This window comes from Dasypus novemcinctus, chromosome 8 (assembly GCF_030445035.2).
Source record: "Dasypus novemcinctus isolate mDasNov1 chromosome 8, mDasNov1.1.hap2, whole genome shotgun sequence".
Lineage (NCBI taxonomy): Eukaryota > Metazoa > Chordata > Mammalia > Cingulata > Dasypodidae > Dasypus > Dasypus novemcinctus.
Genome location: NC_080680.1, coordinates 124,413,155 through 124,429,486, shown reverse-complemented (window position 1 = coordinate 124,429,486; position 16,332 = coordinate 124,413,155). Strand labels below are relative to the sequence as shown.

At 42.5% G+C, this 16,332-nt stretch overlaps 1 protein-coding gene across 3 annotated transcripts in view; it reads left to right on the top strand.

The window, feature by feature from the left end:
• Positions 1-16,332, top strand: part of TDRD7 (tudor domain containing 7) — a 75,850-nt gene that overhangs the window by 15,235 nt on the left and 44,283 nt on the right. For all 3 annotated transcript variants that reach the window (XM_058302636.2, XM_058302635.1, XM_058302634.1), the window contains 4 exons: positions 90-302; positions 2,976-3,117; positions 4,069-4,282; positions 14,595-14,668. In XM_058302636.2, the coding sequence (XP_058158619.1) occupies positions 96-302; positions 2,976-3,117; positions 4,069-4,282; positions 14,595-14,668 (637 nt within the window). In that variant the 5' untranslated portion in view covers positions 90-95. The remainder of the gene's footprint in view (positions 1-89; positions 303-2,975; positions 3,118-4,068; positions 4,283-14,594; positions 14,669-16,332) is intronic.

Sequence of the window (16,332 nt, the reverse complement as noted above, 5' to 3'; positions counted from 1 at the left end):
GTAACCTAACAAGTTTCAGCTCTGCAGATCTATTTGAACCCACAGGCTGATGGACCGTGCTATAGTAACTTCCTACTGTGTTCTTACAGGCGAAGATGCTGGAAGCAGATCTGGTTTCCAAGATGCTGCGAGCTGTTCTGCAGTCTCATAAGAATGGAATAGCCTTGCCCCGGCTCCAGGGAGAGTACAGGTCCTTGACTGGAGACTGGATCCCATTCAAGCAGCTAGGTTACCCCACTCTAGAAGCCTACCTGAGGAGCGTGCCAGCGGTAGTCAGGATAGAGACCAGTAGATGCGGGGAGGTAAGACGGCCAAAAGAGCCCGCCCCCCCTGAATCGCCTGTCCCGCTGAGTGGCTGGAGAGGGTAGTGAGGGAGAGCAGCCACGGCTCAGCCTAGGTGCTCATGCCTTGTTTTACCCCTCGAACCCTTTTCCTTCTAAAACTAAGATTTGAATTGTATGACGTAAAGCATTTTAAAGGTATGAGCTAGCCAGTTTCACCGTCCAAGCAAAGCAGCTTACCTGCCCAAACATCACCCCCACCCATTTGCAAACCTGCTGCCCTGATTTTGTCACGGTCCTAAGAACCTCCTGATTACCGAATCGCAGAGGCCCTGCCAAACCCTCGTCTTGCTTGACCTCCCTCGAATCTCTTCCCACTCTCTGGACCCTCGTTCCAGGCCTACTGATCACCCGCACCTTTGCTAACTGCAGGGGGCTCCCTCCATCCCCCGCCTCCCTTCCCCACTGGCTTGTTCTCACCTTCATGCTCGGAGCATCGTGTGTCGTTCTACGGTCTCACATCCTTTGGCTTCTCTGGGAGAAGATTTCTTGTATATAACATGAGCAGTTTGGCAGGAGCCGGTAAATTCTGCACTGCACGTACCCTGTGGCCCAGCAGTGTCTCTTCTGGGCACCCACCCAACATACGGCGTGATCAAGTACAGACAAGTCACCGCCCCCTCCAAAAGATATCTTTTTCTGGGTGTGTTTTAGTGTGCATGAACACCAAGACTAGGTCTGCTGACAGTGGCTGCCCTGCTGGGCGGGGACTGGAGGAGGACAACAGGCAGCCAGGGTTGGTTCGGGGCCACAGGGGGCCGGCCCTGTCGTTCCTGGGAGAAGGTGTGCCCTGTGTCCCCGATTAAACACAGTGTCAACCATAGAATGCTCTCCTTCACCGAGTCTCCCAGCACGGCCAGGTGTGCCTTCCTGTCTGCTTGGCACCTTGTCACTCATCCACTCTCACACTCACCGTGATGCTGTCGGTTGTCTCTTTGCTTCTCTTTTTCCCTCCAGAACTTTCTGGAGGATGAAGGACTGTTTGTACCCTTAAGAGTTGATACTTAATAAATGTGTGTTGAACACATGAATGGTCAAAAAAGTCTTAATGAATGAATTAGAAATGCCTCATATACTGTACCATAATTTACTTAACTCTTTGTTCCTCTATTTTGGACATTCCAAATGTTTGCAGGTTTTGACTCTTTAAACAGCCCTCCCCTCCCCCCCCCCCCCACCCATTGCACATATTTCAATATTTAAGTTTTTCTCCTTTTGAATTATATTCTTGGAATAGATTCTCAGGAATAGCAATATTGAATCAAAGAGTAAGAACTTTTTCCTGGCTCATGGTGTAAAGCCTCATTGCTTTCATGTTCTTGATTTCAACTTAGAATCAAAGACTCAAAGTCTAGACAGATATTTAGAGATTATCTAGCCCCAATTCTCTGCATACTTTTTTTTTAGATGACAGCTTCTTATAATGTAAATCATACACATAACAAATGATCCTGTAACCCCACTTGTACATAGTTACTCAAGTGAACAGAAATTATTTCCACGAAAGCATCTCACAACCAGATATTTAAGTGACTTTGTTTTTGGTCACCAAAAACTGGAAAAAAATAAAAATGGTTATTAATAGGGTAAAAAAAGGGGGGGAGGGGTGGAAGGGCAGACTCATTTCTAAGAGTAGTGTGGGTCCTCAGTGGCCCCTGTCATCCCAGAAAACAAAGAGAAAGAGAGGTAATTGACAAGGAACAGGAAAGTCTCTGAGCCTCTCCTCTCTTTACCTACCAAAGAAGGGAGACAGGCCTCTCCAGAGCTGGCAGGGAACCAAGGCAGAGCCCTCAGGCAACCAACAGAAAAGGCCAGGTTTTTACTTAAAAAGATGGAGATGCACTTGGAGAGAGCATTTCTTTGACCATCTGCATACTTGTTAAAAATTCCTTTTTTCAATATCTTGTATCACACCAATTGAAAAAAAAAAAAAATCCAGGGCCTTCGATCCCCCTGCCTCACCCGAACACCGTCCACAGCCTCCGATGGCGCCACCGAAAGCCCCAGCTTCCATTCTCCTGTTGTACAATCGAGAAGATGAGAGTTGGTAGCTAAAATGATTTGGTGCTCACTCAGTCCACGGGCAAGACTAGGAGGTAGTGGCCTTGGAGAGATGATGACCCAGAGTTCAGTGTACAGACTTTGGAGTCAGATAGATAGCTTGGCTGAGACATGGAAAAGTTGCTTAACCTTCCTGAGCCTCTGCTTTCCCATGTAGGAAATAGGGATAAGCTATATCTCACAGACTATATGAGATAATGTGTGCAAATTACTTGTTTTTGAGTTCAGTAAGTGGTATCCATTATCATGCTTGAATTGAAAAACCAGTTTCTTCTGGTTTATTTGTCAATCTCATAGTAGCTAACATGTTGTCAATGCTTGCTAAATACCTGTACAGAGAAGGAATGTAATTTTCCATTTGGAGAAAGATTATTAAGTGTATTAGACTACATTTGAATCCTCTAGTAGATAATGTAATTTTGCTCTAGCATTATCCAGGAGCCAGAGAGGTGAAAGCCTATAGACCGCTTGATGGGCACGTGGACAATCCCTGGGACCTGCTTTGTAAAACTGGCTTCTGGGCAACACTGACTCTGAGAAATATTTCTCTTCTCACCTGCCTCTTGTTGATAGATCACCTGCTATGCTGTGGCCTGCACGGAAACTGCAAGAATTGCTCAGCTTGTGGCTCGTCAGAGGAGTTCTAAAAGGAAAACAGGGCGTCAAGTTAATTGTCAGATGAGATTGAAGAAAGCCATGCCACTTTTCCTGGAAGGTAAGACAACTTACTTGTGGAAATAGCTGAGCCTGTGAGTCCATTGTCTTGTGGCACGAGGGAAATGTTGCGTGCTTTCTTGATAATCGCCTTCTATGTGTTAACGTTCATGTGTCCAGGGAAAAGTCCTGAAACAAGTATTTCCATGTAACATTATTAAGTGAGCATGAACAATATGATTTACTAAATGAGGAATTACACCAGGTGAAAAAACTCAGCACAGATTTTAATTAGGCTTACTATAGCAATGTGTGGTTTATTCTTTTAGGTTTCTTAGGGGAATGCCTCATCTAAAATGTTAGGCAAACTAAGAACTTGTTATTTAATGTCTTATTTAGCAAATCATGTGTTTTACTATAAAACCCCTATTTTCAGAAGAATATGAATTATATAGTGCACCTAAGACAACTCAGCCTGTGTTTCTTGAACACTCACTTGTAGGATCTTCCTGTCAGTTCTAACGCTGTAGAGTCTCAAGAAATAGTTCAATGATACTACAGAGCAGCCAGTGACCATGTGTGGTGCCACGAGTGTTTTAGGCAAGGGGGCGGCACTGAGAATGGCAGCGAGGGTTTGCTTCATGGCCGAGGGTAGCCTTGAGCCTGGGTCTCAGAAGACAGGCAGGCCTTGGCCTGGTGAGCAGGCAGGAAGGCCGAGGTGTGGCCGAGGCTGCTGGGTTGAGGAGAACGCGAGGTGGCTTCCCCGGGTTGTTCAGTGGGCATGGAGGGAAAGTCGCCGGCTGAGCTGGCAGGGCCGGCCAGTCCTGAAGCATCTCACACACCCACTCAGCACTCGCCGACCTGCTTCGCCCCTCCAGGGGCTGCCTCCTCACGTTCTTACAGACTGTTCTGAGAAAAGAGACCTACCAGAAGCATCTGCTCAGGGGAGTGGCATGAGGAAACTAGGGTTTGGGGACGCTAATTAATCCCACGTGTGTGTCTGACTTGATAGGAAAGCCAAAAGCAACCCTCAGACAACCAGGATTCTCTTCAGATTTTTCGATCAGCAAAAAGCCTCCCTTGACACTGTTGAGAGATAAAGGAAGCTCTCTTGGAATTAAGCCTGACGCTGAAATGCCAGCTTCCGTGTTACACACGACTCTCAGAAGTGAAGTTTTCCAGGATGCTCCAGGGCAGAGACTTGTGACCATGTCTGCCGGCAACAGGTACTGGGGCTTCTTCGGGCTAAAAGGAGGTGTTTGGTGAACCTAAGATTGTTATGTGTCAAATGTGTGTTCAGGGAGGAAGAGATGCTCTCTGTTTTGTCTAATATCTGTTCACACGCAGGAGAGAGATGCATCAAGGTTAGTAGCTCCACTGTGCCTGGGTACCTGAGCGCCATTCTCTCTTTTCTCTGCATTCTTGGTCATCTTTCCTTGTAAAATTCATTTTAAAAATTCTCCCAGGTTGCTCTAATGCTATGTCAGCATAACTTACAACTTTTTCTGAAAACCTTTTCTTATAATTATTTTCTTAAGTTTTAAGTAAAGTCTGATGGAGTCCCGCACTCCACTGCGCATAGCCGTGATTACATGGTAGCATCGCACAGCTGTGCGTCACAATACTGGACAGGCAGTGAGAAGGCGACCTAAATGCTTGCGTTGGGGTCCTGGCATTCGCTAGCCAGGTGAAATAAGTTTCATTATTTCATCCTTTGGGGTTGTGGTTTCTTCATCTGTCTGATGAAAATGTTAAACTAAGTAGTTGCAAAGTTCTTTCCTGGCTCTAAATTTTAGTTTTTATAAGGTAGCTCAGGGGCTGGAAAACTATGACCCATAGACCAAATCCAGCCCACTGCCTGTTTTTGTAAACAAATTTTTATCTGAACAGCCACACTCCTTTGTTTACATACCGTTATGACTTCTTTAACATGACAGTAGAAGAATTGAGTGGTTATAGCAGAGCCTGTATGGTTCATAAAGCCTAAAATGTTTACTCTCTGACCCTTTACAGAAAATGTTTGCCAGTTACTGATGTAGATGAATTAATATCTTATTCTTCCATTCTATTTGTAACCTTTTCAAAACAAATATTTTTTTTTAAAAAAAAGATTTATTTATTTATTTAATTCCCCCCCCTCCCCTGGTTGTCTGTTCTTGGTGTCTATTTGCTGCGTCTTGTTTCTTTGTCCGCTTCTGTTGTCGTCAGCGGCACGGGAAGTGTGGGCGGCGCCATTCCTGGGCAGGCTGCTCTTTCTTTTCACGCTGGGCGGCTTTCCTCATGGGCGCACTCCTTGCGCGTGGGGCTTCCCCACACGGGGGACACCCTTGCGTAGCACGGCACTCCTTGCGCGCATCAGCACTGCGCATGGCCAGCTCCACACGGGTCAAGGAGGCCCGGGGTTTGAACCGCAGACCTCCCATATGGTAGACGGACGCCCTAACCACTGGGCCAAAGTCCGTTTCCCTCAAAACAAATATTTTTGAGTTATATCTCTTTAAACCAATGTTCAGAAATTCCATTTTGTGGGAAAGATAGTACTTCCCCTAGGAACTTTTCCCCCAAGGTACTAGAATATTTAGGAAGTAATGAATTTTTAAAAACAGTTAGATAGAAAAGGTATAAAATTTGTATAGTTTTAAAAAACGTAATCCCAAGATATTTTTCATAATGGTATACATTTAATGTTATTTACAGCTAGCTAGTACCATTTTAATAAGGTTTAAAATATACGTCATTGAACCTTGGATCATGACTCAAAGCATAAATTGGAACCAGTGTGTGACTGAGATAGCATCATCTCCTCTGGTTGTGTGCCTAAATTTCAAAGATCACATTTTGAATTGAATCTATAAATGACAGCAAATGCAGACATCCTGGCCGGTGGCCTGGGGTAGCACTCTCCACCTCAGCCTCCAGTGTCTCCTGCCCTCATCCGGTGACACTGAGTGGCCCAGGAAACAGCCTTCCATCTCCACAGGTGAGAGGAACAGGACTGAGCAGGGGCCATGCCAGCACCAGGCAGTCCAAAGTGTGGGCCCAGGGAAGTACTCTCTGCCCTGCAGCCCCATGTTCTCCCACCCTCCACCTTGTGGGCCCAGCATGGGGACGTGCACTCCGGCCAGCCCACCCCACCCCAGACAGCACCAGCAGAGACCAAGCAGGAGCCCCAGAAGCAACAGAAGATGAATCAGACCAGGGTAGCCCACAAAGGACTCTGATCCACAGCCCTTAAAAGTGAACCAGGACCTACATGCTAAGCCTAAACAGGGTGACTGCCTGTTAAAGTAGACTACTGAAATAGCATCCAGAGTCTCCCAACAGTGCGCACAATAACCAGGATACAGTAAAAACCACTCATCATACCAAGAACCAGGAAAATCACAACTGAGTGAAGAAGAAAATCAGACACCAAGAACAAGATGAATCAGATGATGAAATTATCTGATAAGGGTTACAGGAATTCTTAGAATGAGCAATTATAAATACTCTTGAAACAAGTGAAAAGATAGAAAATGCACCAAAGAAATAGAATATGCAAAAAAATCAACCATATAAAAGTTATTGTACTGAAAAATGCAGTAACTGAAATAAAAAACTCCCTGAATAGGCTCAATAGCAGAATGAATATGATGGAGGGAAGAATCAGTGAATTTTAAGATATAACAATAGAAAAGACCCAATCTGAACAACAGAGTAAATAGATTTAAATAAAAAAAGAAAACACCTAGTCAAGCCTGAAGGACCTATGGGAAAATGAGAAAAGATATACTGTTCATATTATCAGAGTTGCAGAAGGAAAAGAGGAGTGAGGCTGAATGAGTGATCCCCAAAAAGAATGAGCCCAAAGAAGTTCATACCAAGACACATCATAAGTAAACTTATGAAAACTAAAGAGAGAAAAAAATCTTGCATATAACCAGAGAGAAACCTATAGGGGAAAAGCCAATTTAATGACAGCAGATTTCTCATCTGCAACCATGAAGGCAAGAATGAAGTGGGAGAACATTTCTCTAGTGGTGAAAGAACAAATTCTACATCCAGTGAAAATATCCTCCAGGAATAAAAGGGAAATCATGAAGGAAAATGAAAGAATTTGTTGCTAGCTGACCTACTCTTAAAGAGTAGTTAAAGAAAGTTCTCTTCACTGAAAAGAAATGATAACAGAAATTGGCTTGGGACTTCAGAAAGGAAAGAAGAAAGAATAGGTAAAACAGGTGTAAATATAATAGATTATCCTTGTTCTAATGAGTTTCTTAAATCATATTTGGTTGAAGCAAATATTATAACACCATCTGATGTGTGGTGATCAGTGTGTGCAGAGAAAAGGACTTAAGACAATTATATTTGTGAAGCAAGGAGGGCAAAGGGATTAAATGGAAGTAAGGTTTCTATACATCACTAGAAGTGGTAAACGTGGATACCTGTAGAATCTGATATTACCCAGGTACACTGTAATGTCAGGAGCAAGCACTAAGAAAACTATGCAAAGCAATAGAGTAAAAACTCAAAACTATAAATAAATCAAAATGGAATTCTCAAAACGTTTAACCCACAGGAACTCAAGGAAAGAAAACAGAGGAATGATAAACAGAAATACAAATAATGGCAGGCTTAAGCCCTAACGAAATAATTACTTTAAATCTAAAAGCACATGAAAAGATGTTCATCATTATTAGTCACTGCAAATTAAAACTACAATGAGATATTATTGCATACCTATCAGAATGCCTAAAATAAAAAATAGTGACAACACAAAATATTGACAAGGATTCAGGAGAAACTGGATCCCTCATACATTGCTGGTGGGGAAGTAATATGGTGCAGCCACTCTAAGAAAAAAGTTTGGGGGTTTCTTTTAAAAACAACGTGCAGCTACCTTATGACTCTGCAGTCGCACCCCTGAACATTTATCCCAGAGAATGAGAACATGCAAAAGCCTGTATGTGGATGTTGAGAGTAGCAGTAGCTTCAGTGATAACAGTCCAAAACAACCTAGGTGTCTTTCAGTGAGTGAATGGTTAAACTGTGGTTCATCATACCACGGAATACTCTTTAGCAGTAAAAAGGAATAAACTGTCAATATATGCAATAACTGTGATTACTCTCGAGAGAATGATGTGGAGTGAAAAAAGCCAATCTCAAAGGTTACATATTGTGTGATTCTGTTTATATGACATTCTTGACATATAACCTCCAGCTGTCCAGTTAGATCTTTGATTTTAGCTCTGGCATAGTCAGAGGGAGCCTTATGGAGATGGGCCACTTTCTCTGTAGATTGTGGTGGTAGCTGCATTGGTCCACACATCATGAAATTGCACAGACCTATGCACACACACACAAACGGGCGAATTCTGAAGCAGCAGCTCTGTGGATTGTACCAGTGTCAATTCCCTGACTTTGCTATTGTTCCATGCAAGATGTTACCATTGGGGGAAACTGGTGAAGGGTACACAGGACCACTGTGTACAGTTTTTGACAACTTTTCATGAATCTTTATTTCAAAAGAGTTGAAAAATTGACAGCAATAGCCTTACATACAGTTTTAGTTTAGAGAGTTTCTAGAACTGCATACCTAGCTGTTTTTAGCGGTTGAAGTGCTTGCATGTGGACCATGCCATAGCCTGTCTTAATGACTATTTAAGCTGTTGTGTTCAAGAGCATAATACAAATAGAAAGAAACCTTTTAAGGTAAATCTAATTACCATCTGGTGGCAGACTTTGTGGACAACCTTTTTAGTTTTAAAATTAAAATAGTTGCTCTTATCAAAATAAAACAATAGCAAAACCTTTTTATTTTCACTTGTGATTAAGGTAGCACAGTTAATCCTGTTAGGAGGTATGCTTAAACTTTTGAGGGTCACCAAGCCTTCTGAGAAGCTGATAAAAGCTTTTCAACGGAAAAAAACCCACATATGCACATATACTTACATCTTTGAACACCAGTTCAGGAGATTTGTGGGGCCCCAAAGTCCATTCTCAAGACCTTCTGGTTAAAAACTCATGCCTGTCATTTAACAAACTAAAAGCTCTGGAAAATAGCATAATAGCTTATCTGATGTTCTCCACTGTAGGTATGACTCCAACTTTGCCACTTGTCTCCAGTAAACTAGAAAGAAGAGTCGGGGGTAAGGCTACGTGGTTGATTCATGATTTCTCAGGTTTATACAAGGGAAGGAAGCATTTATAGCTAAAATAATACAATTCATGATCATTGTGTTTGGTTAAAGTGGTAAGATCCCTAAACAAAGTATTTAATACATTTATGCCTAAAGCTTAGGTGTGTATGGTATCGAAATTGAGGTTTCCAATAGGCCTAGAGAGATGAGATTGCTATACGTGCATTGAATAGGAGTTGCCAGCGCTCTGGCTTTAACCAACAATCACATGACCGAAAGGCCTTTTTCAAGGGGAGTAGGTATAACTCAGTGGTTGAGCACCTGCTTTCCATGTACGAGGTCCCAGGTTCAGTCCCCAGCACCTCCTAAAAAATATAAAATGGAAATGAAAAAAAGCCTCCTTTAAGCTAAAGGAAAGCATGTAAATTTATTGTTGGTTTCTGAGTCCTTGTGTTTTTAAAACTCCTTACTAAGTATCTGTAGATAGCATTTTTAAAAATTGCATTTTTCTGATTACAAAAGTACTAGGTATCTGGTATATGTAGAAAATTTGCCAAGTACCGCAATCAGAATAAATCCAAATAGACCTACTCTAAGACCCGTGCTACTCAGAATGTCAAACATCAAAGATAAAGAGAAAATTCTGAGAGCACCAAGAGAGAAGCAAACCCTCACATACATGGACTGCCCCATAAGACTTAGTGCAGATTTCTGATCTGAAACCATGGAGTCGAGAAGACAGTGGTATGATACAATTAGGATACTGAAAGAGAAAAACTGCCAGCCGAATATTCTTTGTCCAGCAAAATTGTCCTTCAAATATGAAAATGAGCTTAAAATATTCACAAATAAACAGAGGATTCATGAAAAAGAACGCTGTTCATGGGGAGTGGGTGTAGCTCAGTGGTTGAGCACCTGCTTCGCGTGTACGAGGTCCTGGTCAATCCCTGGTACCTCCTAAAAAAAAGAATCTGCCTTTGCAGAAAGTATTAAAGGGAGCCTTACAGCCCAAAATGGAAAGACAGGTGGGAGAGGCTTGGAGGGGAGTGTAGAAGGCAAGACTAGCAGAAAGGATAACCAAGAGAGTAAAAAGACAGGTGAAAATAAGATGACACAGGAGGACCAAAGAATAAAATGGTAGAAGTAAATAATGACTTTATAGTAAATCATCGAATGTGATTGGATTAAACTCCCCTTTCAAAGCATATAGGCTGACAAAATGGGTTAAAAAAACACGAGCCATCCATACGCTTCCTACAAGACTCACGTTAGACCCAGGAATACAAACCAGCTGAAAGTGAAGGGTTAGAAAAAGATAACCCACACAAACAGTAGCCGAAAAAGAGCAGGGTTTAATACAGGACAAAACAGACTTTAAATGCAAAAAAGTTATGAGAGTTATAGGCGGCCATTATGTATTAACAGAAGGGACAATCCACCAGGAAGATGTAACAGTCATAAACATCTATGCATCTAACCAGGGTGCCCCAAAATACATAACACAAACTCTGGCAAAACTGAAGGGAGAAACAGACAACTCTACAATAATCGCTGGAGACGTCAACACCCACTCACATCATTAGACAGAAGGTCAACAAGGCAACGGAGAACTTGAACAACATGATAAACGAGTTACCTGACAGACATATACGGAACACTGCATCTAAACTCAGCGGGTTATACTTTCTTCTCAAGTGCCCATGGATCTTTCTCCAGAATAGACCCCATGTTGGGTTACAAGACAGGTCTCAATAAGTACAAAAAGATTGAAATTATACAAAACACTTTCTCAGATCATAATGGAATGAAATTAGAAATCATAATAAACAGGAAAGGGGAAAATTCGCAAATGTGTGGAGGCTGAACCACACACTCCTAAATAGTGGGTCAAAGAAGAAATTGTAAGTGAAATTAGTAAGTATATTGAGACAAATGAAAACGAGAACACAACAAAACTTATGGTATACAGCAAAGGCAGGGCTAAAAGGGAAATTTATAGCCCTAAACTCCTATACTAAAAAGAAGAAAGCTAAAATCAAAGATCTAACTGAAGGAGAAACTAGAAAAAGAACAGCAAACCAATCCCAATGCAAGCCGAAAGAAAGAAATGATAACATCACTAGCGATTAGGGAAATGCAAATCAAAACTACAATGAGATACCACTTCACACTTATTAGAATAGCCACTGTTAAAAAGAAAACTACAAGGGTTGGAGAGGCTGTGAAGAGATAGGCACACATATTCACTGTTGGTGGGAATGCAGAATGGTACAGCCCCTGTGGAGGACTGTTTGGCAGTTCCTAAAGAAGCTGAATCTAGAGTTGCCACCACGACCCTGCAATACCACTATATAGGTATATACCCAGAAGAACTGAGCAGTGACATGACTGACATCTGCACACTGAGGTTCATAGCAGCGTTATTCATGATTGCCCAAAGTTGGAAACACCCCAGCTGTCCATCAACCGATGAACTGATAAATAAATTGTGGTGTATACACATGATGGAATATTGTGCAGCTGTAAGAAGAAATGAAATTATGAAGCATTTGACAACATGGATGAACCTGGAGGACATTATGTTGAGTGAAGCAAGCCAGACACAAAAGGACAAGTACCATTTGATTGCTCTACTATGAACTAAATATATTGTGTAATCTCATGGAGTTAGTAACTAGAATATAGTTCAGAATAAGGAAGGAGAATGGAAAGCTGAGGGTTAATCTATGCAGAATTGGTAAAAAGGTTGTTAATCTTTGGGAACGAATGCAAAAGTTGAAAGCAAACCATAGTGTTTATAACTAGCAGTGCTATTATATTCGTATGACAGTGATTGAAACAGAAAGTTGAAGATTATTTGTATTACTAGAAGGAAAGCTGAAAAATGTCACATGGGACTATATAGCATAGTAAAACCTCATGTGAAATACGCATATGTAAGACTGTTTTTCTTTGAAACTGAACAAATTTATGTCAATGTTACCAGATGTTAATATCAGGAAAAAAAACCCAAAACCACGCATTATGCTAAGTGAAAGAAACCAGACACAAAGTACTACATATGTTATGATTCCATTTATGTAAAATGTAAATATAAATCAATTTATACAGGTGGAATCAGATTAGGGGTTATGTAGGGCTGGGGAAGGATAGAGGGATTTAGAGGTGACCACTAAAGGGGGTGGGGTTTTCTTTTTGGGATAATGAAATTGTTGTAAAATTTCTTGTGATGATGAATACATAACACTGTGATTATACTAAAAGCCACTGATGGTACACTTTGGATAGATAGTATGGCATGTGAACATATCTCAATAAAACTGCTTAAAAATATGAGGAAATGCATTTCATTTCGAAGCATGGATCTAATTTTTCAAGTATTCCACACTAGACCAAAGATTGGGAACATGGGGCCTGCATCACTGTCACCTGCTCTAGTCCATGCCCGCTTCCAGGCACGATGTGGTCACGGGCCCTGCGCTCACCCTGCTTGTTCTTCCGGCACCCACTCCCCCTGCACACCCCAAGCCCTGCCCTGGACACGGGGACTGAGAAACTCATAGCCTGGCAAGAGAGGCAGACGTGAGCACAGGTCATTCCCTATTGGGAGGGTATTTCTTTGTCCTCATATTTGGAAAAATCCTCACTCACACCAATATCCAGTATAACCCATATGAAGTTATTTTGGTAAGGGTATTGTTGTAGGCTATGGGGGGGGGGCTGTTCATCACTTCGTAGATAACCTGAGCTGTGTGTGTCCTGAGCTGTGCGTGTGGGACAGTGAGAGCTGCAGCCCTGCCCTTGGTAACCATGACAACAGCTCCAGTCCCGGAGAAACAGTTTAGCAATGCAAACTCTATAAACTTTAAGTATTCAGGGAGAATACAAACCAAATGTGTTAAAAGCTTACATGGAAGATCTGAAGTCCATGCTAAAAACTTCCATGGAATGTATGAAGTCCATGCTAAAAGCTTACCTCGGATGTGGAAGCTCTGTGCTAATTCAAGCTTATTGAGCAGTGAAACAAAGAACCATTTGGCCCTTCCTCTGTATAAAAATAACTCAAAAGTCTTGTTCAGGGCTTGGATTTTGAATGAGAAGCTCTGAGTCTGGCCGGTCGTAAATAAATCTTTTTTTCCTTCCCAAAAGTTTTCCTGAGTCCTGGCCTTTCTATTCGCAAATAATTGGACCTCTCTCGCCTTCTACAACAGTATGAGGTGGGGATGTGTGTTTCTTCTTTTCTGAATGGTTATTTGAACAATCCTTCTCCTCTGGTTTGAAATGCCACTTTTATCACGTGCTAAGATATAATGCAAGTGAAGTGTTTCTAAGTTCCCTACTGTTTCACTTACCTGTCCACTTATTTTAAGTGTTGTAACTTTAGAATGCATTTCAATATCTGGTAATATAAAGCCTTCATTTTTAGTTATCTTCCAAAATACAAATGGTTATTTGAACAATCCTTCTCCTCTGGTTTGAAATGCCACTTTTATCACGTGCTAAGATATAATGCAAGTGAAGTGTTTCTAAGTTCCCTACTGTTTCACTTACCTGTCCACTTATTTTAAGTGTTGTAACTTTAGAATGCATTTCAATATCTGGTAATATAAAGCCTTCATTTTTAGTTATCTTCCAAAATACTCATTATTTTCAGCTGTTTATTCTTCGTGTGGTTTTCTTTGTTTGGCTAGTCCTTTAAAGCTGATCGATTGGAATTCTAACTTCCAAGTGCTGAAAAAAAGCTTTTAAGTTGTAGCTTTAAAGATCTGTTTGTTGTTTTTTTTTTAAGATTTATTTTATTTCTTTCCTCTTTCCCCCTCCCCCATCTGCTCTCTGTGTCCATTCGCTGTGTATTCTTCTGTGTCCACTTGTATTCTTGTCAGCGGCACCAGGAATCTGTGTCTCTTTTTATTGCATCATCTTGCTGCATCAGCTCTCTATGTGTGCAGCGCCACTCCTGGGCAGGCTGCACTTTTTTTGCGTGGGGCAGCTCTCCTTATGGGGCGCACTCCTTGCTCATGGGGCTCTGCTACGTGGGGAACACCCCTGCGTGGTAGGCATACTTGCGCGCATCAGCACTGCGCATGGGCCAGCTCCACACGGGTCAAGGAGGCCCTGGGTTTGAACGCTGGACCTCCCATGTGGTTGGTGGATGCTCTATCCGTTGAGCCAAATCCGCTTCCCAGATTTGATTTAAATTTAGCACTTAACATACTTTTTCTCCAGGTGAATATGAAATGTGAAACATGATGCCAAGTTTCATTTTCATTTTTGCTGAGGTTGTAATATCTTAAAACTGTTTTGCTGCTCGGTGCCACAGGCTTTAAATTAAAAGCACAGTTTTGAAAAGCGGTACAGACTTGGTTGTCTGAATTTTTATTTCATCTTTTTTATAGTTGTTTTTTCCCTTACATCTCAGGTTTAGCCCAAAGACGCCCCTCCCACAAGCTTTCCAGATGCATCTGTCCAGAACCTGTTCTAAGGAAATGAGCGGTATGTTTTCTAACGTTCTCTTTACAATGACACTGACTGGTGGAGCCTCAGAGCCCCCCGCAGATATGGGTGGGGGGCCGTGGCCTTTGGCATTTGCTCTCCTCTTACACTTCTCTGACACATCTTTCCTCCCTCCTCTCATTCCCAATTTTTAAAAACCCTGAACTGAAGGCTTCTTAAGAGTAAATCCCTCCCAGGCCGTCACCATTCCTCCCAGGTTTCCTCAGCCCTCGCCTCCCGTGGTCACCTGCAGAAACCCCCGTGGCCAAGGGCTCACGCCAAGGAACCCCCCTGCTCTCGAGGCGAAGGACTCAACTGGGGAGGGTTTCCAAACACCTCACCATGTGCAGTCACCCTACACTGTGCAGTAACCACCGAGCAGCCGCACATGAATGTAAATGATTGCTCACGTGGTGAAACTCAAAAGCAGCTTCTCTAAGAAAACAGTAGGAGATGGAAAAAAGCTGGGGGCTCTGAAGATCAGAAATGCACCCAGTCCTCGTGCCTAGTGCCTCCTCCCGCCCGGGGGAGCCCCCCTCGTAGGCCCACCCCAGGGTTGGCGCTTCAGGCGCGGCGCTTTAGGGAAATGTAAATATGATTTTAAATGACTGGCCATTTCAAGAGCGATTCGTACTGAGTTGAAATGATGTTTTTCCTTAGGAAAATTAGTTGAACAATGTGACTTTGGTTTATTTGCATTATAGTTTACATACGCATTTTCTGAAACATGACAACTCAGTCAAGTTGTATACCCTTTCAGAGATTTAAGTCAGTATAAACTTCTCCTGCCGAATCTAGCAGACTTCTATCAGGAGGAGAGAGAATCCCCTGGCAGGGGCCTTGTGTGTTTTTAGGCCTCTCCTACCAGCGGGGTGGCTAGATTTGCTGAATAAAAGATACAGACTCTGACTTTTGCTTAGGGGGCTGCTTCGGGGACCCCGGTGGCCCCACAGAGCAGGTGCATCCCACCAGCTGTGGGGCAGCTGCCGGGCAGTGCAGGTGCTCTCGTAAGGGAGGGTCTGGCCAAGTCTCAGACCTTCACCTCTTAATCGTTATTTGGGAAGAACTTAATAAATGAACCAGGCCCTTAACTGGAAATAGGGCCGAACCCCAGGATCTTTCTGTTCATGGGGCCACATGCAGCCACAGCAAGGCCAGGTTGTCATGGTGGAGAAGCAGAGCCAGCGCCCTAGCCACCCTGTGCTGCCCCAGAGGCCACAGCACCCGTGCCGGCCTGGACCCCTCGACCCACCAATTAAACTAACATAGAAACAACTGAATCGCAGTAGAAACACCCTCTGACTAAAATAGATGGTCATTTTTAATAGACTCTGATCTATATCCCAGTGGAATTTAGAAGTTTGGAATGGATTTATAATTCTTAAATTACCAGGACTGTTAGCTATAGGGAACGCGCAAATTTCTGTATTGTTTTAGGACATTAACCAGCCATTCTAAGTTTTAAATGAAAATTAAATGTACAAGAGCTAGTCAAAATTTTATTAATATTCACTTTCAGAAGACAAATGATTCATGTTGGGAAAATAAAAACAAATTGTTAGTGGTTATCCTAAAAGCGACAAGCCTTTTACTTCTGTTTATAAGCGGAGGCTAGGATGATTATTGTAGGTGGACTGATTTTTGAACCTCTGTAGTTGCTAAAT